The sequence below is a fragment of the Ammodytes marinus genome (assembly GCF_949987685.1).
Source record: "Ammodytes marinus genome assembly, chromosome: 22".
NCBI classification, from domain to species: domain Eukaryota; kingdom Metazoa; phylum Chordata; class Actinopteri; order Uranoscopiformes; family Ammodytidae; genus Ammodytes; species Ammodytes marinus.
In genome coordinates this window covers 16,646,867-16,674,476 of record NC_137226.1, presented here as the reverse complement: position 1 = coordinate 16,674,476, position 27,610 = coordinate 16,646,867, and the positions used below count along the sequence as shown (strand labels likewise).

The 27,610-nt window shown below is 39.0% G+C and overlaps 1 protein-coding gene across 1 annotated transcript; it reads left to right on the top strand.

The window, feature by feature from the left end:
• Window positions 1-66: 66 nt before the first annotated feature.
• Window positions 67-27,610, top strand: LOC307268790 (uncharacterized protein; the record flags this gene model as incomplete). The annotated part of the gene is made up of 4 exons (XM_080051536.1): window positions 67-165; window positions 16,881-18,508; window positions 23,492-23,495; window positions 25,974-27,610. The coding sequence occupies exons 2-4, from the start codon at window positions 16,883-16,885 to the stop codon at window positions 27,608-27,610; spliced, it is 3,267 nt and encodes a 1,088-aa protein (XP_079907662.1). The 5' UTR covers window positions 67-165; window positions 16,881-16,882.

Here is a 27,610-nt window from a genome sequence, read left to right as displayed (position 1 = left end):
AACAACATTTTTAGTGTTTTGATTTTGTCACATCTGTGTTTGTTTGTTTTTTCAAAACAGTGATAAGCCTCCCCATGAAGAGGCGTCTCTTTGACCAGGTCATGTTGGTCAGGTGTCTGGAATAGGAGAAATCGATCGTCGCCTAAGAGGACCTCGATAACCACAGTATGTTCCACAAATACTTAATTTATATAAGGGGACGCATTTACATGGAGTGGGGGGTGCTGATGCTGTTAAGGCTCAGTTGTGCGAGAGCGTTCGCGTTGCAGAAGTGTGAACTGCCCAGTTTCAGAGAAGCAACAGGGAAATGATCACCTGATATCCAGTCTAAATCTCGTAATTATGGAGCGACTCAGGTTGGGCTGCACTCTCTGTCCAGGCTCCCTCATTGATAGGCCATGATCTATAACATGGTCCACTATAGTGTCCCTGTTGTATGTGTCTCCGTCTGTTGCCTTCTTTGTCCTCGTCCTCCTGTCGCTCTCTCTTGTCCTCTTCCCCTGACCCTTACTGTCTCAGAAAGGAGCTGAGCTCACCTGGGGTCTATTTGTAGTGCTAAGGTTTAGACTGATTGGTATTCAATTAGTTTAACTTTGTTTCAAGAATTGTGTTGGAGAATTTCAAACACAGTGCAAAGCATATATCGCGTTTGTCAGGTTGGGGCATAGTTACAAAAGTTAGAGGTTGTGATGCTGTGGTCATAGCAGTCACTTTTAGTGTTTACAGTATTCGGCAAAAACTGTATTTGTACCAAAATGTGCAGTCTACTGTAAATCACAGCAAACAGGAGCTCATCTCTGACCCTTCTATAGCTAAGTGCACAAAAGCCTTTTGAGTTTAGACATGTGATTGGCAGTGTGTTCTGTGTGAATACCATGAGCGAGAATTCAGGAAGAGTGTGCAAGATATAGAGAATTGTGTGTAGTGTTGTGAAAAATGTGTGTTTTGGAATGAGAATATGAGTCTAGGCAGGAAATGTGTTTGGAGTTCAGCAGAATTGGTTAAGCAGTTGGTAACTTAGTTTCAGATTGTGCACAATTTTTGTTTCAGCAGCTTTGGTTTCTGTGTCTTTAATCTTATATGTTGCTGGTCACCAAGCACCAGCCAACCAGTGTTTTGAGGAGGTAACAGTCATGTAATCACTGTAGAACAGAAACAGATGGTATAGCTAACTTCATACTTTGTGTTGCAAATGGACAAGTATATGACTTTTTGAGGTTTTGTAGGTAAAATCTAATAAAGACATTACTTTAATTATAATAAGCAGTGTGGTTGTCTCTAACATGGCAACATTTGCTCAAAGTAGTATTTTATCTGGTGAAATGTATCCTTGGCATGAAAACATACCCTACATGTCTTGTGTTTGTAACTTACTTGCAGCTATACACAATGCTTTAAACTAAATTTATGCTGAACAAACTCTTAAATGACAACCACAAGGAACAACAACAAGGAACGACTGATGGAGCCTCTGGTCGGGTGGTCTGGTCATCCGTCTAAACTGGTTGGATCTAGAGAAAGAGACAGGGTTAGAGGCACAGCAAGAGAGGGTAAGGAGATAAAGATGGTGGGAGAGAGGGAGACACAATAATAATAATAACATTAGTAATTGACTAATAATAACCTATGTGGTTGTATCATTTGGAGGACTTGTTGGAATTAAATTGTGAGTGTTTATTCTTTTGTTTCATAGGGCTCATTACTGTCTGTACATTACGTGTAGCCTATTTTATGCCCTTAGTTAGAATCATAAGTGCTACACAAAGTTTAGTATTATTAAATATGCTACACACCGACAAATATACACGAGATGGCACGGAGGAGACACAATTATATAGGCCTAAATGTAGCCTAACGTAATAGGATTAACCTTAAATGAATATCAATAAAACAATCCTGATTTCAGTTCAGCATATCTACAACTGCATTTTTCTTTCATTCTCAAATTTCATATCAACCTTTTATGATAAGAAGTGCCTTTTCACATAATTAAATTGAAATATTAGTAATGTAGATAGTTTTAAAACTTGCTGTGAGCATTACCAATCAGAATGTAAAAATAATAAAAATAATGCATTTTAAAAAAAGCACATCATTAGCCTATTCCTTGCTGTTAGATCACTATTTACTTATCTTTTTCATCATGCTACTTTTTATTTAATGGTGGTTACCTATGGATGTTGTATTGGAAATAGCAGTAGCTAGGTAGCTGGCACGTTAGCATGTGAGCTAGCCCATCGTGAAAGATAATAATAAAATAACTCTACACACGACTTACAAAAAAGAGGAATATATAACTACAGAAAAACACGTAAATAACCATACAAAATGTAAAACACTAAGCAGCCGACTGACTTACCAGGACCACGCAGACGTGCGTTGCCTAGGCGACTGTCTGAACAAGAAAGCGCTGCGTAAATAAAAGTATTACTGTATTGGCCTACAATATGAATACGTGGTGTCGCCGTAGTAGGCCATCAATGATGACGGCCGTTCTGCGCATGCGGTCCTCATATCGTGCAGGCTCCTCAAATCGTGTAGTGACAACGCCCATGCTTGACGCCCATGCTTGACAAAGTGTTTCACGAACATAAGGAGAACATGTCGGAGTCGTCAGCACCCCAAACCAGGTCTCTGAAAAATAAGAGGGTGAGGTCCTGGAACTCTGGTAAGTTTAAGAATGTAATGCTATAGTAACGTTAGCTGGTTCTAGCTTGCTAGTTGTTTGCCTGGCTTACATTACTTTCTTTCAGAAGCTTTGGTGAGCTTCCTTTTTGAGCTAAGTTTAGCTTACGCTATCATATAAAACTGAAACCAAACGTATCTGTTCTGCCCCCACAATTTGTTTTTGTTTTAGACAACTGGTGTTTAAAAACGGCATTGCATGTGCGATTTTTTTTTTTTTTTTACCCTCCTGGTTTACCTTAGTTTAGTTTGATGCAACCAGCAAGAGAGCACAGCATGTCGGTTAATTCTCAGCTTTGTTGTCTTGAGAAAGTCTCAGTCTGTGAGTATTTATGTTTAAAGCTTCTTAATCACTTGTGTGGCATAGCAACTATGTTTGTTTAATTTCTGAGTGTTTAATTTTAACTTAAATTTGCCGATGCTAATCGCGGCAGCATTTTACATTGAGAATGCATTGTAAGTTAGCATTGAAGCTAGCGGGACCTAAAAGCCTTGTTAATGGCTGCTCATTTGTTTTATGCTAGTGTTAAGATAGTTGTAGCTTTTGTATAGTGTGTGTTCATTTGTATGAATATATTGTAAAGTCCGTTTTTTGTATGTGTTCTACAGTTTTACAAAACATCTGTAGTAATCGGAAACTTATCAAAGGCCTAAACCCATGGACATATAAAGAAATGGACACCGTATTGAAACATGGCGCGCATTCATTCCTATGAAAGCTGCTCATTGGCGCAGAGAAGCAACAAGGAAGCGGCCATACTGCTCTCATGTGGCCCTGGCACGCCCCTAAAGCATGACGCGAGCAGTGTAACGTTATAATATGTCCGTGCATTAAGCTAAGCGGGACGAGCACAGTTGCATTGTTTATCGACCATGGAAGTATAAGTTACTAATCCCTGATGATTCTCTGTATGTAATATTTAAATTACACCCCGTCGTTGTAAAGTAATATAGTGATAAACGAAGATTCCTTCCGCCATCGGAGGCCGGGCCAGCCGAAGCAACGGTTGTTTCACTACGGCTCCTTTTAGCGGCTACACGCCTAACGGCTAAAACTGAAAATAAAACGCTTTCGGTGGCGTTTTGAAAAGCGAAAACTTCCATTCTATTAGTACATGGTCTAAAGAAAAGTATGAGCCTTTGATTGATATCCAGAAAAAATGTAGCGGAGATACATTCTTGTTTGACGAAATTGTATTGGGAATGAATGGGCCAGGGCCACTATGATCTCCATTTTGTTTTACGGACCCGTCCCAGACAGTCAAATGCCTGTAATACCAGGCGTGGCCACCTGTCCATGCTGGCTGCTCGGAGAAGGCAGCGTCCTGGGGGCCTGCCTAAACCCTATCTTGTATCCTGGGCTTTATTTCAAGGAACCAACTTCCTGTTAGCTATCTGCTAAGCTAAGCTAACCGAGAGCAAGAGCAGAATAGTATCTATTACTAACAGTTTTGTCATGCTAGCTTGTCAGGAAGGGGTCAAGTAATGCTACAAAATCGGTTTAGTCCATGATACAGATTCAAAATAATCCTGAATGGTTATTTCTGTGCTGACCCCAGGTGCTGCCCAAATGGCCCCAACTGCCAAACTGGGTCTACAGAAATATAAACCTGAGCTGGCCAGGTTTAAATTAGAATGCCAGGATGAAAAAATAAAAGACCTGACAACGGAGAGAGATTTCTTGAAGGGACAACTATCTGAATGAAAGAAAATAATTACTTTTTTCAACCATTTTCACCATTACAGACACAATTTACTTTGATACTGCACCCCTTTTGCAGATTCCATGTCCAAATGGCTTAAATGCTTATTGTAACCTGTCTGCTATCTGTCTAATTGTGATCAATGTTTCTTTGTATTGTCTTTATACAGTAACAAGAAAGACCAGCCTGACTCAACCTTCCCCTGAGGCTACGGAAAAGCCAGACTCGGATTCGTCTGAGTCAAGTCCGTTGTCGTCTGACTCCTCCTCAGACGATGGGAAGAGGAAGTGTCATGGAATTGAAATACCAACCTTTAAAAGATGAGAATATAGTCAATTAATACGAGGTGACACAATGTTTAAATACAAAAATAGAACAGATCTTTAATGTTTGCAAACATGAGTCAAGACAACAATCAAGCAATGGGATTGTGTGAAATGACCACCGATAGGCAGTCAGACAGAGAAGTTATAGCAAAATCTAATTACGCACGAACCTCATCCTACGTAAATAGCTTTCAGGGTTGGAATAGTGAGACATAACAACCTTCACCATAAGGTCAGGTCAGAACTTTTGTTGATTAACTTCCGTTTATTTAGAGTCAAGATGGCATTAGTCTATATAAACACTTAATTATTATGACTGTAATAAAGAATTCCACAACATTCCCTTCTCTTTAAAATAAATAAATAACAAATATAATTATTCTAAAAAATGGTCTAATAATTAAAGGATAAACAAGTTTATATGGAAAAACAAAAGCGTATTAAAATTCTACATGATGGCCTGTGAGATTGTCCGCCAAGGCCTGAGTGGCCTTTCAGGTGTTTTATCCCCTTGACCAGTGTATTCAAAATAGACGGACAGAAATCACAGGTCATCATCACCTATACACATAGAAGCAAACCCACCCCCTCACAATTGGCAAAAGGAGGTCAAAAGAATTCTATGCACTAACTATACTTACTATAACAGAACTTATCATTTGGAAAAAAAAACCTCATAGGTCGTTAGAGAGGAAAAAAAATTTTTCAGACAGTTCTGTTTAACAAAAAATTAAACAGCTATGCTTAAAAGATTTAAATCAAAAGTAATGTTATATAGCAGTATAATTCTAAAGAAAACTAAATAAAATGCTGTAAGAAAGAATTAATGTTAACTATTAAATGTAGATTAATATACCGTAAGGGTAATGTTAAGTTGCAGGATATAATTAAAGGTTAGCACAAATCAAAGGCCTGGTGTTCAGGTGTCATTATTTCATTGTAGCCATTCTCATCGTGGGATGCAGAGGAACACCCACATGGCAGGATGTTTCTTCGGGCTCAGGAGTCAGCATGCTACCTGTGGGTATACGTTCCTGGGTCAGAGGTTCTAGAACATGACCCTTCGTAGGGGCGAACACCTTTACCGTGTGCCCTTGTTGTCATCCTTCCGGGATTTCTTTAGTCCTGTAGTCGTGGGTCTGCCTCAACCCTAGGCTTGAAGCATGCACATTCGGTAGAGTGGAGGCCTACGAGCTTCCTTCGGTCAAGTAGTGCAGCTGCTCAATGTCTGGGAGTGAGTCGGCCACATCCCAGGGATCAAAGGATTCTCGTCTGGGAGAACGGAGGAGAGCATATTGCTCCACCTTTCCTCCAACCACACTGGCTATCCATCTGTGTAGCAAGGCTCTCATGCAGGTAAGGGTACAAGTACAGAGACACAAGAAGGCACCAAACATGATTAGGAATGGAAAAAGAACTTGAAGGGCAACTGCTCCCCATGGGCCTAGCCTGTCCTGCAACCATTGTTCCTGAGACAAATTAAGGCACTTTGAACAAAAAACTCTGTGAGTAAGTATTGAAGCCTGTTGTGTACCAGTACCTGTTAAAATCAAAAGGGAAAACTAAAACAAAATCATCATATTTTAGATCAAAGTTTTCTAAACAAATGTGTGAACACATTTTAACCAGATAAAAGGTGAAGTGAGCTAAAGAAAAAAAAAACAATACAATGGGCATTATTGTGTATCGCTATGGTGGCTTTTAGGTCGCAGGATTTAATCAAATTTAAAAAATTTATCTTAGATCTTCTGTCTTCTGGCGGTCGGATGCTCTACCTGTTGAAAGAGTGATTATCAATCTCCCCTTCCTCTCACAATTTTAGGCACTGTATTGTATGTAAATGCGTCTCTGCATCTCATAATTTGTTCCTCAGCAACAGCTCTCTCTATAGAATCTCTGTGTCTGAGCCACTGCATAGGCAGCAGGAACAAGAAAATATAATAGATCTCAACATTACAGCTAATTTGCACAACAATTTATTTTGGCACTTTACGTTTTAACTTTTGGATTTACAAAATCAAAAACTATAGTCAACATTCAACAAAGATAATCAATTCTGACTCTGGTGGTAACATCTTGCTAGTCATATCTCACAGCTGTCTTATATTATCACTGCAAATAAGAGTGTTCAATTTCAACATCAAACAGCATATACTCTTTGAAGGGGTACTATCAACCAAAATAGACACTGTGGACCCATTTATTTCTACTGGCATTAGTGGGTCTTCAATAGGGGAAGAAGAAAGTTTAATTGTAGCTGCTTGAATTAAATTGGTATGGTCTGACCATTTTTTCCCGCAGAAGTTACACTGTCCTTTTTCCAATTGTTTCTGAAGTTATTGTTTTGTGAGTAGTGTGGGGAAGTGTGTGCTTTGCTCTGCCGGCTGATGTACTTTGGTTCTATCGCACTCACTCCTCCCTTTTTGATCCCTGACCCTCCTGCTGCATGCAAGTCTATCTCCCTTAGTGCTTGAACTCAGTCTGTCTGCCCCTGGGCAGCTGTGGCTACTATAGTAGTTTACCACCACCGGTATGACTGTGTGTGAACGAATTGAACCAGGAACCCTGTAAAGCGTCTTTGAGTGCCTAGGCAATAAAGCGCTATATAAAACCTATCAATTATTATTATTGAACTGCAGCTGCTATGAAAAGTAATTCATCCTCTTTATTTCTACTTACATGTTCTAATTTAGCTTCTTCTATCTTATGAGTTACTTTTGGGTATGAGGAAACAATAGGCACATCAATTAATCAATTCTTTAAGTTCTTCAGAAACTCGACATATTGTTCGTATGTTCTCAAAGTTTTACCCAGATCACATTTATTGTGTAAGATAAACTAAATTTGGTCAAAACACGGGTTGTCCTTCTTGTCTAGAAACAAACGTTGTTTTGGGAAACATTCTCCTGGGCTCTTATCAGCTCTGCTGAGAGGGAGAAAAGACTTATCTATTGCCTTTTTCTGTCTCCCCTTCTATCCATTAATTTTTCTTGTCTGTAAGGAGAACGCAGTAAATTAGGAAAAGGTTATAAAAAAATTAAACAGTCAGTCTTAGTCATCAGTCAGTCCATGATCATGTATAAAGTTTGCTCTGCAGAGGCTTAACTAATTTTGAAAATTCTGAAGTCATTTAAAAATGATTATCCCTTTTTGGAAATTGTGTGGCTTGGGAATAATAACATCCCGTCTTACACACTATTATTTTTAGAAAATTCTACTCACAAATGATGCTATAGCGCAATATTAGAAGTACTTTTCTATCATTAAATAATTGTTTCGTAATTGTGTGTGTATATAAAGGAAACATGCTCTCGTGGTTAAACCAACACTACTTTAGTCACTGCAGTCACTTGCTCGGCCTATAGCCGTGTTTTGGGTAAATGTTTTCACCTGCAAAGATAGGTATGTAAACATAGAGACCTGGATACAGTACAATACTCAGTTGTCTATCAAACCAAATTAGATACGTTATACCATAATTAGCCAAAAATGTAATCACCTAGCGTGACACTAACAATTCTGATGTAGACAATTCAGATGGGGGAATTAAGCATTTAATAATAATAATATTACTGGACAGTGAGAGTCACTGCATGTTTGGTGCACCTCACCCTCCTGTGGACCCCTCTCTGTCTCTCCCCTCCGTCCAGTCAGTCTCCCACTCTCCCACTGCCTCTCTGCTCCTGGGACTGCAACTGCAGTCCATTCTCTGGTTGTTGTTCAGGACATTCCCTGCCCAGTGCAAGTTGTCCCAACACAGAATCAGCCATGTTGATGTTCCTGGTGTTTTAGCCATCTGCTGGCTCTGCCTCTGCCCCGTCTTCCTGGTCCTCTTTAACCGCCTTTTCCATGTGTCCATAGGCATTCAGCTGGGCCATACAGAGGTTGTCCTTGTCACAGAGTTCACATTAGTTCTGTCATAAAAGGATCTCTTCTTTAGGCCAGTCATGTTGAACTGGACCCCATTTGAAATGGAATAAGGTGGTAGTTGGAAAATACTCATCTGGCAGATGCAGGGCTGTATCCAGGTGTAGATGTGGAAACAGCTTTAGTTCGTTGAGCTGGTTTTGGTCTGCAACCGGAGGTGTGAGAGAGGAGATTCTGCTTGGCCAGAGACGAGAGTCCAGGTCTGGGATAATGTGTCCTGTGAGGAGCTTAGCACACTTTGGTTAAAGTTATTTTACCTTTAAGCTAATCACTGTCTCTGTTCACTTTGCAACAAAGGCCTAACAAAAAAAAGCTTTTATTTCTCTAAAATTTAAATAATTGCTAACTTAGTTTTTCTATCTTAATGAGCCTAAAGCTCACATTTCCTGGAAAGACCATATTCCTCCCATAAATTTACCAATGCACATGTATAGTGAGTCCCCACCCTTATCACACATTCTTTGCACAACATTCAAATTCAACTTCCAACTCCTTTTGTTTAAACAGACTGTTCCCTTTTTACAATAATATTGAATTTTAGAGAATGCAGTGGAGGACAGATCCAACAGAAGACACAGAGACCTTAAATAAACCACACACAATTAGTACTTGAAAATATTATAAGTATTATATATAACTATTTTAGAACGTTCTTTATTTTAGATCTATTTTTGCCAAAACATTTTTATGGATCCTGCGCACTGTCCCTGACAGTAAAGATATCTTTCGTGGTCCCGGACCACTATAAAATAGTTTAAACTTAGTTTGGAATAGTGAGACATAACAACCTTCACCATAAGGTCAGGTCAGAACTTTTGTTGATTAACTTCCGTTTATTTAGAGTCAAGATGGCATTAGTCTATATAAACACTTAATTATTATGACTGTAATAAAGAATTCCACAACAGAAGTATAGCAGAAGTCAGCATTGTACTGTTGCAGAGGGGGCCAGCAGTAGAGGGCTTTTTTTTTTTTACCACATACTGTATATAAAATGATCTGTTCAAATGTATGCATTAATAATTTCACTGCTTTAGTTTGCAACCAGACAGCCATTTATTTTTGCACTTCTTTTCGAGTGTAGTTCACCATCTCGTGTCGGTGCAGAGCAGCGAATAAATCATCAAATTTGAGTTAAATCAGCTGATTGACGTAGTAATACATGGCCGAACCAAACTGACAAAATCATACATTTAGAGAACAATTGAATGGACTTGTATTTGTTAGGTTAGCAATTATATATGTGGTGAAAAGGCACTTTTCTGCTTGTCCTATCTGCAACATTTTTTTTTTTTATTATTGTTTGATGGAAGTTTTTTTTTGCTCTACTTGTTTAATTGTTTTGTTGTTCTTATTCATTTAATATTTTTAATTAATAGTCCAGTCTTAATCATTGGACACTTGAATCGATGTCAGGCAGCATTTAAGTAATTTTTTTTTACACTTAGTAAAATGTTGTTTCTGAAAGTTCTGGAAAAAAATCTGATTTTTACAAATGCACAGTTATGTGATTTGTTTCCTTAATTATTGATTTTCAAGAATATTTTTCATTGAAGTTCTGAAGATTTTAAAGGAAAATAAAAATATATTTTTCAAAAGAGCTGTCTTAAAGTGTGTTTTTGTGCTTAAGCGCTCTAACATTGTATTTACATGTAGTTTTTCTAATTCTAAGAGTATTAAAGGGCTTATTAACCTTAATAAGCAATGTTCTCGCTTTAGATCCAGTACCTTCAAAATGCATAATTAACTGTTTAATAAAGGACTTATTACCTTAATAAGCATTGTTCTCGCTTTAGATCCAGTACATTCAAAATGCATTATTACCTGTTTAATAAAGGACTTATTACCTTAATAAGCATTGTTCTCGCTTTAGATCCAGTACCTTCAAAATGCATTATTACCTGTTTAATAAAGGAATTATTAACCTTAATAAGCATTGTTCTCGCTTTAGATCCAGTACCTTCAAAATGCATTATTACCTGTTTAATAAAGGAATTATTAACCTTAATAAGCATTGTTCTTGCTTTAGATCCAGTACATTCAAAATGCATTATTACCTGTTTAATAAAGGAATTATTAACCTTAATAAGCATTGTTCTTGCTTTAGATCCAGTACCTTCAAAATGCATAGTTAGCTGTTTAATAAAGGACTTATTACCTTAATAAGCATTGTTCATAGAGCATAGTTAACTGTTTAATAAAGGACTTATTAACCTTAATAAGCATTGTTCATAGAGCATAGTTAACTGCTAATAATTGATTAATAAAGATGTGTTTACCTTCATAAAGCAACAAACAATGCTTAGTAAAGGTTTAACAATGACATAATAGGCAAGTTAGTAAGACTCAATAAATAGGTTTGTAATGCTTTTATTAACAGCTATCAGAAACTCATAAGACTTTTATTAATGCTATTAAGCAATCAATAAATAGTTAAGAAGTTTCTTATAAGTGCTTATAAAAGTCTTATAATCACACTGTCAACATGCTTATTATGTTATTATTAACACTTAGATATAGTCTTATTAACACAAATTAATGTTAATAAGTATCTAATAAGGTCCTTATTACCTATTAACTAAGGCTTACTACAAGAACCTTAGTATAAAGCATTACCGAATAAAATAAATAAAACATTTGAATAAAAAATTAAAATTACAGGTTAAAAGGGAAACAGGAAAGTTTTGAGACCCGATTTAAAAGAGCTGAGAGTTTCAGCAGACCTCAGACTCTCTGGCAGTCCGTTCCAGACATTGGGCGCATAAAAGCTGAAAGCCGCCTCTCCCTGTCTAGTCCTAGCTCTGGGGACTTTTAGAAGACCTGTCCCAGATGACCTAAGAGCTCTGGTGGGTTCAAACGGATAAGCAGATCAGTCATGTATTTTGGCCCTAGTCCATTTAGGGCTTTATAGACCAACATCAATATTTTAAAATCAATTCTTTGTTCAACAGGAAGCCAGTGTAAAGACTTCCAAACTGGGGTGATGTGATCCACTTTTTTGGTCCTAGTGAGGACTCAAGCAGCAGCGTTTTGAATTAGCTGAAGCTGTCTGATTGATTTTTTAGGAAACCATGCAAAGACACTATTACAGTAGTCAAGTCTACTAAAAATAAATGCATGGACAATTTTTTCTAAGTCCTGCTGAGACATTAGCCCTTTAATTCTTGATATATTTTTAAGGTGGTAGTAGGCTGACTTAGTAATTGATTTAATGTGTTTTACATGACTACTCCAAGATTGCTAGCTTGGTGTGTGCTTTCTAACATAACAGATTTAAGCTGTGCGCTGACTTTTAATTGTTCATCCCTGGTACCAAAGACAATGACTTCAGTTTTGTCGTTGTTTAATTGAAGAAAGTTTTGGCACATCCAGTCATTGATTTGTTCAATGCACTTACTTAGTGCTTGAATCGGACGATAGTCTCCTGGTGATATGGTTATGTAAATTTGTGTGTCGTCTGCATAATTATGGTAACATAATTTGTTCTTGTTCATAATCTGAGCTAGTAGGGATGGGGCCGATCCGATCCAGTATCAGTATTGGGTCCGATATGGCCGAAATCTGCGTATCGGATATCGGACTGTCAGCTCCGATATATATATAAAAAAAAAAAAAAAAATATTTTGATTTTTTATGAAACAGCGAACGAGCCTGTGCGAGCATGCGCCGACGTTCAGTGGAGGGAGAGAGGACACCACTTTCTAGTTAGACATAACAAAACACAAACACACCACCACATATTCTAGTGGGCCAGAAGTAATCATTGAGAAGGATTATTTTTGTGTGACTCTACGTATAATTGATATTTTCATTAAAATATTGCATAGTCTGCCTTTAAGATACACCTATATGCATTTGTGTATATATCTTGCTCTTTTAAATTATAATTGCTTAAGCATTCCTAACCTTACACATAACTTCACCACCAACCATTTTTTTTATAATAATTAGGATATCGTATTGGACAGTATCGGTATCGGCCGATATCCAAAACCCAGATATCGGAATCGGATCGGAACTAAAAATAGTGGATCGGTGCATTCCCTATGAGCTAGTGGGAGCATGTAGATGTTAAACAGAAGAGGCCCAAGAATGGAACCTTGGGGGACCCCGCATGTAATATTTGTTCTCTCGGATGTGAAATTGCCTATTGATACATAGTAGTCTCTGTCCTTTAAGTATGATTAAAACCAGTTTAGCACAGTTCCAGAAAGTCCAATCCAGTTTGCTAGTCGATCTAGTAATATGCTGTGGTCAACTGTGTCGAACGCAGCACTGAGATCCAATAAAACTAATACAGAGCTTTTTTCACTGTCTGTGTTTAAGTGGATGTCATTGAGGACCTTAACCAGAGCGGTCTCAGTGCTGTGGTGTAAACTACATTTTGTTGTCCAGTCTCATTCTGTGTTGGAGAACAGCCAAAGTCTGCGAGTCCTGTGAGCCAAAATTACAGCGCTCAAGGATAATCCACCATGAAAATGTAAATTTAAATGTTAACATACAGAATGTATGAAATGTATAACAATTACCAGAATATAAAGACTTAAACTTAGGAAATCAAATAAAACATCCAGTATATAAACTATCAAGATTTGCCAAATGAGATTGAACTTTTACCTATAAAACCTGATCACTTTGAAAATAAAAGGATGAAATAACACCTAGTAACAATACGTCTCTTTTTATGATTTTACAACTGACATTTTTACAATTATGATATACTCTCTATGATTCTGTGTATTTTTCCTATTTTTTTCTTTTCATTATCACTGTCAGCACTGGAAGGTATTCTGATTTTATTCTACATTATAAGTTGTACTCCACTATATTTCAAAGGCAAATGTTTTGCTTTTTAATTGGCTGAGTTCAGCTATGTCTTCAAATGCTAAAACAATACAATGCTGCTCACATGTGAATGAATCAGAAATAATAATAATAATCCAATATATTAATAATATAACACTTGGGGCCATTCTGTTTGAGTACTTTTAATTCTAAAACTTTAAATGCTCAACACTTTGAACAGGGAACAATTTTACATGGAGGAATTGTAATGCAGTACTTTTACATAAAGGTGGCTACTGTTATGTCAAGGTTCTGGATTGTTCTTCCACCACTGCACTCATGGTCATGAGCTGAGGGGCTCCAACATGGCCACCAGAGGGCATGAGAGACCCTCTCTACAGGATCTGGTGAACGGCAGAGATTTCAGTAACACTTTACAAAAAGGGTACATTAATTAACTGTTAGTTAATGCTTAGGTAAGGCTTGTTAAGCATTAACTAAGCATGTACTCACCATTAAGCTTAATACATGCTTTACTAAGCATGTTTTAACTAAGAAAATGCCTAACCTAACATCAATTAACCATTATTAACTAACCATTAACAATAAATCAACTATGCATTAACTAACCGTTCATAGTATTTACTTTAGCATTAACTAACAGTTAATTAATATACCGTTATTGTAAAGTGTGACCGAAATTTCGTCATCAGCTGCAGTTTGTTCAGATTGATTTTGAGCTTAAATTTACACTTAAAGATTCATTGTTTTTCTGAAGTTTAAACCTTAACACCCACAAATGAATACTTTACATTGCTGATGACAGCTTTTATTAACCAGTTTCTTAGTATATAATGACCATCATTAGAGCTCTTCTCTCATTGTGCATTTGCTTGTGTTTTCTTCACTTGCTCTCTTAGAATTTCTGCGTGATGTGATTGGGCTGTCTACCCACAAGCCACTAGTCCAATCGAATGTGGCATTTCAAGCGGAGGTTATACTTTGTACATTTGAACGTGAAGTGGCATCAGTTTATCTTGTGGTTGAACTGTAACCTATAATAAAGGATTACCATTTAAAGGAGTGTAGCTACACTGGGAAGAGAGGCGTGTCTCACAGTCACATGATTTTACAGTAAGTGAAACTGAAAGGAACTGAGAGCGTCAGCACACTGAAGTCCAGACAAACTCTCTGTCTCTCCCTCTCAACAGACAAACAATTCAGGCCTCTGAACAAAACCAGTGAGTACAGCTGTTGATATTCAATGTATTATTAACAGTAACAGGGGTTGACACTAAGGTTTCAAATGCACTTGCCCCTAGGGCAAGTACAGGTAATGTTTTACTTGCCCAAATGTTGTGTTCACTAGCCCAAAAATAAATAAAAAAACTGTTAAACAATGATATGTATAGGCTAATTAAATTATACATTTTAGCGAACCGTAACATGCAAACACAGCTTTACTAGTCTCATCCTGACCACATACAACCAACAACAATTCATATAAGCCTAGATATCATGACATCACACTACACCAAGAGCTTGGTCCTGCTGCAGCATCGTGAAAGGGCCTCTTTTTGCCATGCACCTGGCCCAGGAGCTCAGAAAACTCAGTCTAGCTCAGAGTCAAGCTGAATGTTAGCTTCCACAGAAAAATTTAACTGATTTTACTTATTTAAAACGGTCACATTGTGCCAAAAAGTTACCGTGTGCCATAACATGATTAAAGTCCACCATGTTAAAGCTATTGCCCGGTTATACTGTAAGTAAGGAGGGGGATCATTAATTTCTATTCATATTGATACCATTATAAAGACTCCACAATCCAAATCTTTATCGATACTTTTCTATTATTTTGTTAAAAGAGAACTGGTATTATTGCTTTAATTGCTTATAAGATGAGCAGAGCTAAGGATAGGACTTTAAGCAGGTCATAATTCCATATTTAGGCCTACTTATTATTTCATATTGCTGGGAAAACAAGTTTTTTACTGTATTATTCAAGCTTCTCGCGAAAAACTCAAATTTCTTATTTTCTTGATGTTACATTTGAACACATCATGATGTCATTTTATTGGCCTTTGCCTAATAATCATTTTACTGAGCCGACCTGAACACATCACATTTGAACCGTTTGCGATTTTTTTTAGCTAACTAGTTCTTATCCTGCCGATTTTAATATGGATTTAAAAACTATCAGATTTTTTAACTGCGGGACTTGCTACAGTTTCTCATTTGCTGATCACTGCTGCATTGAATGGATGATGGGACGGTGCCGAGCTCGTCTGCAGCGGCAGCGGCTCAGCAGACAAGAGTTTTTTTTTTTGGGAGACGGAGCGGGTTGAAGGAGTTTCTTCAAGACAGTCGAAGGTAGAACACTTTTACAGTCCATGATGCGGACCAGTGATGGAATAATACACTGAAGTAGGCCTAATTAGATGAAGATGACCCGACTCGATATTTAAAATTACATCATGTAGCCTATCGATAAGCTCAAACGTTATTGATTTCTGGGTTTTGAATATAGCGGAACCAGGTCCGTAGCCTAATTGAGCCGGCTTTCGGAACGTAGACAGCGAAACTGCGCGCACACAGGCTGTGTGTGTGTGTGTGTGTGAGAGAGAGATAGAGTGCGAAAGAGCGAGCGTGATGCTGCTGGCTGCCGCGCGCAGCTGCTCAATTGCAAATATAGCCGATCTATTTTGTGAGTTAGCGGAAAAAAAATAGTTTTGCAGACTCAAACACATGAATAAATAGCCTAAACTACTGACAAACCCTCTAAAATCCACTTGCCCGTTCGGGCAACCAAAAAGCAATGTCAACTTGCCCAAGCATTATTTTCAGTTGCCCCGGGCAAGCGGGCAACCGTTAGTGTCAACCACTGAGTAATCAGTGGGATTTGACAGGGAAGAGGGAATCCTCACAATACAGGACTAGAAAGCCAAAAGGGTCTGACATGTCTATTTTTCTGCCAGGATTTTGTGAGGCGTCGTCTTTCAAGACAGTGTACAATAATTTTTTTTTGTAATAAGCTCTACTTTAAACCTTCCAGTGATGTGAAAGAAAGTTGGGTTTTTACTTTAAGAACAGAACTTGCTTTTCTCTTAATGCCAGACAAGGACTCTCAATGATTTTGTTGGTAAGAGTTTGGAGTCAGACTCCATTGGAAATTGTGAATGTTATTATCACTTCTTTTACTGTATTTTCCCTATTGTACTTAGGGGGTTTGAACGTGTATTTTGTCTTGATGTGTTTTATTTTAAATGTGTTCTGCTGTCCATCTTGACTAAGTCTCTCTTGGGAAATAGATTTTAATCTCAATGAGACTAACCTGGTTAAGTAATAATTATAATAATGTGAAACCTAACCACTTGTTTCAACAGGACTTTGGCTGATGTTGTAATTGTATCTGTCATTTCTCTGTTCTTATCTACACTTTCTCTTTTGCTTGTAGACATGGCAGCAGACAGCAGCCTCCTCTCTGAAGATCAGTTTCTGTGTTCCATCTGTCTGGATGTGTTCACTGATCCAGTCACCACATCTTGTGGACACAACTTCTGCATGTCCTGCATCACAGCACATTGGGATAGAAAGGTCCAGTGGCAGTGTCCCATGTGTAAAGAACAGTTCGACAGGAGACCTAAACTGCGGGTCAACACCTTCATATCTGAGATGTCCACTCAGTTCAGACGGTCTGTTCATAAGAAAACCAGCAGCAGCTCAGAGCAAAAATGTTCCAACGCGGAAGAAGTTTTCTGTGACGTCTGCACTGAAACCAGAGTGAAGGCCCTGAAATCCTGCCTGGTGTGTCTGACCTCCTACTGTGAGACTCACCTGGAGCCTCATCACAGAATCACAGGCTTGAAAAGACATAAACTGATCAATCCTGTGGAGAACCTTGAAGACAGGATGTGTAAGAACCATAATAGACCTCTGGAGGTGTTCTGTAGAACTGACCAGAAGTGTGTGTGTCAGTTCTGCACTGAGTCAGATCATAAGCTTCATGACATTGTTCCTTTGGAAGAAGAATATGAAGGAAAGAAGGCCGAGCTGGGGAAGACAGAGGCTGAAGTTCAACAGAAGATCCAGGAGAGACAACTGAAGATCCAGCAGATCAAAGACTCGGTGAAGCTCAGCAAGGAAGATGCAGACAGAGAGGCAGCAGACTGTGAGCAGGTCTTCAGGGCTCTGATCCGGTCTGTGGAGAAACATCTGGCTCAGCTCACTGAGATGATTGAGGAGAAGCAGAAAACAACAGAGAAACAGGCTGAAGGCTTCATCCAAGAGCTGGAAGAGGAGATATCTGAGCTGATGAAAAGAAGTTCTGAGCTGGAGAAGTTCTCACAAGTTGAAGACCACCTCCACCTCCTCCAAAGCTTCCCATTCCTGAACTCAGCTCCACCCACCAAGGACTGGACAGAGGTCAGAGTTCACTCTTCATATATGGGGACTGTGAGGACAGCTGTGGCTCAGCTGGAGAAGACACTCAGTGAAGAGATGAAGAAGCTGTGTGCTGATGTTGAGCTAAAGAGGCTCCAGCAGTACGCAGTGGATGTGACTCTGGATCCTGAAACTGCAGATCCCCATCTCATCCTGTCTGATGACAGGAAGCAAGTCACTTACTGTGATATAAAGCAGAATCTTCCAGAAAACCCAAAGAGATTTTCCGCATTATATGTCTTAGGAAAGCAGAGTTTCCATTCTGGCAGATTTTACTATGAAGTTCAAGTTAAAGAGAAGACTGACTGGACTTTAGGAGTCGCCAGAGAGCCTATCAATGGGGGAAACTTCCAATCCCACCTCAAAGGAAAATGGTCTGTACTCCTCAGGGATGGAAATGAGTACTACGCTTTTAGAGAAGCCTGTATCCGTCTCTCTCTGAAGTCTCCGCCTCAGAAGGTGGGGGTGTTTGTGGACTATGAGGAGGGTCTGGTTTCCTTCTATGACGTAGATGATGCAGCTCTCATCTTCTCCTTTAAGGGCTGTACATTCAATGGGAAACTACTCCACCCATATTTTAATCCCTGTGACAATAATGCTGGTAAAAACTCAGCTCCCCTAATCATCTGTTCCCCCGATCACGCCGATTAGACTATTCAAAAGGGGGCTCACTGTCACTTCAATGACCTACAATGGCTCAATTAGTTTGTTCAGATTCAGATGGGTTTTGCATTTTTTATTTGCATGCAGAGTGAACTACACGAAAGTAACCAGTGAATCCTTGTAAACTCTTAATGTGTACACTGCAAGAATAAAATCCCTAAGTGTCTACTAAGGTTCACTTTACTTTCAGTGGTGCTCCGTTGGGGGGTCAAGATCCTCAGTGGAGCCTGTGTGTGTGTGTAATTTTGAATGGTGCTGTTGGTTTGGGAGTTTTTTTCTAAGTCTTTATTGAACATGGTTAAAAAAAAATAATACAAACAAAAATGAAACGATTGAGCAGTAAAAAAGGAAAGAAATAAATTAAAAACAAACAAATGGGATCCTAAGCAACAAATACATAACTCAAATAACATAGTTCATGTTCAAAAGGGATAGGAAGAAGTTAAGAAAAACTTTTCTGGTCCTACCCCCTCTTTATTTTTTTATAATTGTTTACAAAAAAAAAATGTTCAGTTTGAATCAGACAGTGTCTATGATGTTTGGCTCGTGGGTTAAACAAATCAAAACTTTTCGACAAAACAATAACAAAATAAGATAATGGAACAGATGAACGAAAACCATCAAATTGAAAACAGCAAAACAGAATTTCACTGCTCCAGGTCATAACAATTCAATGTTTGATTTCTGAAGAGTTTTTTTAGTTTTGATATTGTTGTAAATTTTTTTAGCTCATCATTGCAGTTATTCCACAGACTTACAGCCTTTGTCGTAATACAGTGTAGTTTTGTATTGGTTCTTATAGATGGTTTCTTGAATATACAGGTTCCTCTTAAAGGTCACATATTATGCTAAATGCACTTTTTAAATGTGTTCTAACATATCCATGGGTCCACGGTGTGCCTAGAGACTGCCAAAATATTTAAAAAAAAATAACAATCTCTCCTGTTCTCACTCTCCCCCTTTCTGAAACCCCCACCCCTCCCCCCCAATATACTCCAGTCAGAATTTTCCCCTTTTCTGACCTCACAAACTGGAAAGCCAGAAGCTTCCACTGTGCAGCCCACACCCCTATTTCTTATTGGTCCACGGCCCTGACAGACAGAGGGCGAGGCGTATCTGGCTTCGCTTCCGGACAGGGGGCGGGGGCAGCTCAAAGATTGTATATTTACGAGGGGAGCTGCAGCTCTTTTTAAAAAATAGGCCATTGTGAGATTAGCTGAACATCAGCATAGTACAATAAATTATCTGAAAGTTTTTTTCAGCAAACAATTGAAGAAAAACGTATTAGGGACCACTAAGACCATATAATATGTTGTATAATATAACCGAAAAGTGTATAATATGGGAGCTTTAACTTGTATTTGCTCTCTCTCAGTTGGAACAACTCCTGGATGCCATGAGGCAATTGGTGATTATTTGCTTTAAACATTATTTGAATAGTTTTATAGTCAATCAAATCTAGAAATTTAAGTGTTTTTAGTTCAACAAATAATGGATTTGTTGGTTCTCTGTAAGCGGTTTTATGTATAATTCGTATAGCTCTTTTTTGAAGGATGAAGATCGGATGTATATTTGTTTTGTATGTGTTTCCCCATATCTCCACACAGTAGGTCATGTAAGGAAGTATGAAGGAGCAGTACAATGTATACAGGGAGGTTTTATTCAGTAGGTCTTTGGTTTTATTCAGTATTGCTATTGATTTAGATATTTTAGCTTTAATATAATTTATGTGAGGTTTCCAACTTAATTTGTTGTCAATTCATACTCCCAGAAACTTTATTTCAGATACTTTCTAGTTCTATGCCATTTATATTGAGTTTCTTTTCTGTGTTGTTTGGTCTATTCCCAAAAATTATAAATTTAGTTTTACTTAGATTCAATGTAAGTTTATTTTCATCAAACCAGATCTTCATCCTGTTCAATTCCTTTTCCATAGTATCCAGAAGCTGTTCCAAGTTGTCTCCACAGCAGAGTAAATTTGTGTCATCAGCAAAAAGAACAGTGTTGACAGTTTTTGATACTTCACATATACAGGTCCTTCTCATATAATTAGCATATTGTGATAAAGTTCAATATTTTCTGTAATGTACTGATAAACATTAGACTTTCATATATTTTAGATTCATTACACACAACTGAAGTAGTTCAAGCCTTTTATTGTTTTAATATTGATGATTTTAGCAAAAAAGTAAAGAAAAACCAAAAATCCCTATCTCAAAAAATTAGCATATTTCATCCGACCAATAAAAGAAAAGTGTTTTTAATACAAAAAAGTCAACCTTCAAATAATTATGTTCAGTTATGCACTCAATACTTGGTCGGGAATCCTTTCGCAGAAATGACTGCTTCAATGCGGCGTGGCATGGAGGCAATCAGCCTGTGGCACTGCTGAGGTGTTATGGAGGCCCAGGATGCTTCGATAGCGGCCTTAAGCTCATCCACAGTGTTGGGTCTGGTGTCTCTCAACTTCCTCTTCACAATATCCCACAGATTCTCTATGGGGTTCAGGTCAGGAGAGTTTGCAGGCCAATTGAGCACAGTAATACCATGGTCAGTAAACCATTTACCAGTGGTTTTGGCACTGTGAGCAGGTGCCAGGTCTTGTTGAAAAATGAAATCTTCATCTCCATAAAGCTTTTCAGCAGATGGAAGCATGAAGTGCTCCAAAATCTCCTGATAGCTAGCTGCATTGACCCTGCCTTTGATAAAACACAGTGGACCAACACCAGCAGCTGACATGGCACCCCAGACCATCACTGACTGTGGGTACTTGACACTGGACTTCAGGCATTTTGGCATTTCCTTCTCCCCAGTCTTCCTCCAGACTCTGGCACCTTGATTTCCGAATGACATGCAAAATTTGCTTTCATCCGAAAAAAGTACTTTGGACCACTGAGCAACAGTCCAGTGCTGCTTCTCTGTAGCCCAGGTCAGGCGCTTCTGCCGCTGTTTCTGGTTCAAAAGTGGCTTGACCTGGGGAATGCGGCACCTGTAGCCCATTTCCTGCACACGCCTGTGCACGGTGGCTCTGGATGTTTCTACTCCAGACTCAGTCCACTGCTTCCGCAGGTCCCCCAAGGTCTGGAATCGGCCCTTCTCCACAATCCTCCTCAGGGTCCGGTCACCTCTTCTGGTTGTGCAGCGTTTTCTGCCACACTTTTTCCTTCCCACAGACTTCCCACTGAGGTGCCTTGATACAGCACTCTGGGAACAGCCTATTCGCTCAGAAATTTCTTTCTGTGTCTTACCCTCTTGCTTGAGGGTGTCAATGATGGCCTTCTGGACAGCAGTCAGGTCGGCAGTCTTACCCATGATTGCGGTTTTGAGTAATGAACCAGGCTGGGAGTTTTTAAAAGCCTCAGGAATCTTTTGGTGTTTAGAGTTAATTAGTTGATTCAGATGATTAGGTTAAGAGCTCGTTTAGAGTACCTTTTCATGATATGCTAATTTTTTGAGATAGGAATTTGGGGTTTTCATGAGCTGTATGCCAAAATCATCAGTATTAAAACAACAAAAGACCTGAAATATTTCAGTTGGTGTGCAATGAATCTAAAATATATGAAAGTTCAATTATTATCATTACATTATGGAAAATAATCAACTTTATCACAATATGCTAATTATATGAGAAGGACCTGTATTATTGATGTACAGAATGAATAATAATGGCCCTAACACTGAGCCCTGGGGCACCCCACATGTAACCTGTTGCAATTGTGATTTATGATTTTGAATTTCGACATATTGTTTCCTGTTCTGTAGGTAGCTGGATAACCATGCCAGTGCAATGCCTCTAATGCCATATCTTTGTAGTTTTTTTATTAACAGCTCATGATCAACAGTGTCGAATGCTTTTTTTAAATCCAGAAATATCCCCACTGCATATTCTTTATTTTCTATTGCCTTGGTGATTTTGTCTACAAATTCTATGATTGCAAATGAAGTAGTTCTCTTTGCTCTAAAACCATATTGTTGTTCATACAGTATGTTATGTTTGGTGATGAATTCATTAATTTTTGTATAGAATATTTTTTCCAGTATTTTGGAGAACTGGGGAAGCAATGCAATTGGTCTGTAGTTTGAGAGTATATGTTTGTCTCCAGTTTTATGTATTGGTATGACTTTAGCTGTTTTCATATTGTTTGGAAATACACGGTTTGAAGAGACTGATTGCAGATGTGAGTTAGAGGCCTTGCTATACATTCAATTACATTTTTGACAGTGCACATATCAATATCATGACAGTCTGTGGACTTTTTGCTCTTAAGTTTTTTAACAGTGTCAATAATTTATTTTTCCTCAGTCCCTCTTAGAAACATTGTTTCATCAACATATATCTTTACTTTCTACACCATCACTAATACCAGTCTTTGGAATTTCCTCGGCCAAACCAGGAACAACCCCGACAAAGAATGGATTAAATTCCTCTGCGGCTGAAGCCATATCAGTGATTGTTTTGTTATTTGGAGACATGAAAGAGTTTGGATATTCTGCCTTTCCATTTTGTTTTTTGATAATGGCATTTAATACATTCCATGTATTTTTAATATTGTTTTTGTTGTCCTCCAGTAACTTGCTATAGTGATCCATTTTGCTGTGTCTCATATTTTTTGTTAGTTTATTCTTATATGTCTTATATTTTTGTTCAGCTTCTGTTGTTCTTTTCTTTAAAAATTATTTATATAATGAATTTTTCTTCTTACATGCTTTTGATATTCCTTTAGTTATCCATGGTTTCTCAGCATATTTTGGTTTCACTATTTTCTTTACTAGAGGACAAAATCTTTTTCATACAGTTCTGCTACAATTTCCAGAAATGATTCATAGGCTTAATTTGCACCTTTAACATATACCTTGTTCCAGTCTTGTCTCAGTAGGTCTTCTTTAAGGGAATTAATAGCATTTTGTGTTTTATGTCTGGTTATTTTGACCGTTGTGGTGTCTTTTTTTATCCTCGTACAGCTCTGTATGGTTGCGAAGACTGGCAGGTGATCGCTTGTGTCATTTATTACTAAACCACCTTTCCTATCCCAGACATTTGTGAATATGTTGTCAATTAGTGTAGCACTGTGTGTTGTAATTCTGGTTGGACGTGTGATTGTAGGATATAAGCTGTTGCTATACATTGAATCAATAAATTCTGCTGTTGAATTGTGTTCTTGCGGGTTTAATAAATCAATGTTAAAGTCTCCACAGACAAACACCATTTTCTTGTTATTTATGTTGTGATATAGTTCAGCTAATTTTTCCTTAAATGTGTCAACACAAGAACCAGGTTTTCTGTACACACAGCTTATCAGAATATTTTTGGATTTTTCCATCTCAATTTCAACTGTAATGCATTCCATGATGTTGTCCAATGCAAATGTCATTTTACTGGCATATTTACTTTTGTAGCTGGTATCAATATACTGTATAGTGCAACACCACCTCCCTTCGATTGAGTCCTGTTAAGAAAAAACATTTCATATCCCTCAATGTCCACCATGTTACTTGTCTCTTCACTAAGCCATGTTTCAGTTATTGCAATTATAGTGAATTTTTTGTCCAGTTGCCTTAAACAGTGTTTGATTTTTGATAAGTTTGAATTAAGGCTCCTGCTATTAAAATGTATGATGGATATTGACCTGTCCATTATTACACTTTTTCTGAATTGTTCTTCTGTGTAATATTCACAATGGGTGTGTGTGTTATTATAAAAATTGTTTTCAGGATCGATGTAATTTTCAATGTCTTGTGGTTTATGTTCTGTGTATTCAAAACATTTCAAATCCAGTTTTTCATATTCTGTTGATAGGTTGTAGTCCGAACTTGTCATGGGTGTTCTAGGTGTGTTCAGTTCAGTGTGTATTCAGTTACCTTGTGTTTTTTCTTTCATACCTCGAACTTATCCAGCTCGGTGACGTCTCTGACGAGGAGCACTTACGCTGACTCAGGAGTGGTTCCATTCAGTTTAATGAATACTTTGCAGTTGGAAGTCCATGTTGCTTGAATCTTGTTTTGTTTTCTTAGGATGCGTGCTTTCCTTGCGATGTCCGCGTTCTTCTTGGTGAGGTGTTCGTTGATGTAGACGTCGGTTCCTTTTAATTTCCTTCCTTGTCTGATGATTGCTTGTTTGTTCTTTCTGTTGGTAAACCGGATTATTATTGCAGGCGCGACCGTTTTGTTTTTACTGTGCAGGGTATGACAGGCCTCGATTTCTCCGCTGTCAACTGAGATGCCCTTGCTTTCCAAAAAGCAAAGGACCTGTTACTCCAGTGACTCGCGGTCGTCCTCGGAAGCGTCGGTCCCTTGCCTCCCGGCGGCGGTGTCTTCGGAGGCCGCAGCAGCCCTGGCGTAGCTCCGATGTTTGGTCCTCTGACCGCTGATGATTAAATCATTCATGCGGGAGTATTGCTCAAGATCGTCCACCCGGTTTTCCAGTAGCGCGATTTTTGTGTCCTTTTCCATGTTTTTTATCTTGAGTGTGTGGATTTCACCGATCAGATTCATGATTTTTGTTTGTTGCGCAGAGATTTTTGCCACCTCGTCTGACAAAAAATCAAACGATCTTCTTATCTCCTCCGCCTCGTCAGGCTGGCCTGCCGTTTTCTTCGGTGGCATTTTTGTCGCCAGTTAAAAGTTACAGCATAGAAGAAACATGATTTTCAGCCAAACAATTTCAAAGCGCGAGCGACAGCGTGACTGACAGCTGACTGACTGCTCTCTGCAGCTGAATGAGTTTCCTTTCAAGCTAGAGTACTACAGTGCTGCAAAACGCTAACTTCCTCTTCTTACCGGCTTCAAAATAAAAGTCAACTCACGTTTAGCTAGCAACAGGCTTTTAATGTGAAGGCGCACAGGAAATGTTCTGTTTGCACACGCGCTAACTTAACTGCGGAAATGCAAAGAGAGCAGAGAGCCGTGTCCTTTCGGTTATTACCGTTGGTGAAGTTTATTAGACGCTAGAATCGCCGCACGAGCACAGATCCCGAGCACACATCTTTCACCAGCCAAAGTGGAGGGTGGACTCAATAACTTACTTGCCTAAGACTCATTTACCCGCAGTGTTAATGTAGAGCCCTCTAAGCAGTGTTGTGCAGCGCTCCTCTGTGTTTCAAAGACAGCCTCTCCTCATTAGCACTAGTGCGAGTGGACTTGTATTCATCATCGCACGTGATCAATTTCAGTAGCAAATGCGATCAAAACTGTTGCACTGTACAGACCTGACTAAGGGGGTTTGTATTGTATTTTGTCTTGATGTGTTATATTCTAGCTGTGGACTGCTGTCCATGTTGACCAAGTCTCTCTTGCAAAATAAATTTTAATCTCAATGAGACTAACCTGGTTAACTAATAATAATAATAATAATGTGAAACATAACCACTTGTTTCAAGACAACTTTGGCTGGTTTAATATTATGTAATTTCTCTGTTCTTATCTACACTTTCTCTTTTGCTTGTAGACATGGCAGCAGCCAGCAGCCTCCTCTCTGAAGATCAGTTTCTGTGTTCCATCTGTCTGGATGTGTTCACTGATCCAGTCACCATACCATGTGGACACAACTTCTGCATGTCCTGCATCACAGAACATTGGGATAGAAATGTCCAGTGGCAGTGTCCCATGTGTAAAGAACAGTTCGACAGGAGACCTAAACTGCGGGTCAACACCTTCATATCTGAGATGTCCACTCAGTTCAGACGGTCTGTTCATAAGAAAACCAGCAGCAGCTCAGAGCAAAAATGTTCCAACGCAGAAGAAGTTCTCTGTGACGTCTGCACTGAAACCAAAGTGAAGGCTCTGAAATCCTGCCTGGTGTGTCTGACCTCCTACTGTGAGACTCACCTGGAGCCTCATCACAGAATCCCAGGCTTGAAAAGACATAAACTGATCAATCCTGTGGAGAACCTGGAAGACAGGATGTGTAAGAAACATGAGAGACCTCTGGAGATGTTCTGTAGAACTGACCAGAAGTGTGTGTGTCAGTTCTGCACCGAGTCGGTTCATAAGCTTCATGACATTGTTCCTTTGGAAGAAGAATATGAAGGAAAGAAGGCCGAGCTGGGGAAGACAGAGGCTGAAGTTCAACAGAAGATCCAGGAGGGACAACTGAAGATCCAGCAGATCAAAGACTCGGTGAAGCTCAGCAAGGAAGATGCAGACAGAGAGGCAGCAGACTGTGAGCAGGTCTTCAGGGCTCTGATCCGGTCTGTGGAGAAACATCTGGCTCAGCTCACTGAGATGATTGAGGAGAAGCAGAAAACAACAGAGAAACAGGCTGAAGGCTTCATCCAAGAGCTGGAAGAGGAGATATCTGAGCTGATGAAGAGAAGTTCTGAGCTGGAGAAGTTCTCACAAGTTGAAGACCACCTCCACCTCCTCCAAAGCTTCCCATTCCTGAACTCAGCTCCACCCACCAAGGACTGGACAGAGGTCAGAGTTCACTCTTCATATATGGGGACTGTGAGGACAGCTGTGGCTCAGCTGGAGGAGACACTCAGTGAAGAGATGAAGAAGCTGTGTGCTGATGTTGAGCTAAAGAGGCTCCAGCAGTACGCAGTGGATGTGACTCTGGATCCTGAAACTGCAGATCCCCATCTCATCCTGTCTGATGACAGGAAGCAAGTCACTTACTGTGATATAAAGCAGAATCTTCCAGAAAACCCAAAGAGATTTTCCGCATTATATGTCTTAGGAAAGCAGAGTTTCCATTCTGGCAGATTTTACTATGAAGTTCAAGTTAAAGAGAAGACTGACTGGACTTTAGGAGTCGCCAGAGAGCCTATCAATGGGGGAAACTTCCAATCCCACCTCAAAGGAAAATGGTCTGTACTCCTCAGGGATGGAAATGAGTACTACGCTTTTAGAGAAGCCTCTATCCGTCTCTCTCTGAAGTCTCCGCCTCAGAAGGTGGGGGTGTTTGTGGACTATGAGGAGGGTCTGGTTTCCTTCTATGACGTAGATGATGCAGCTCTCATCTTCTCCTTTAAGGGCTGTACATTCAATGGGAAACTACTCCATCCATATTTTAATCCCTGTGACAATAATGCTGGTAAAAACTCAGCTCCCCTAATCATCTGTTCCCCCGATCACGCCGATTAG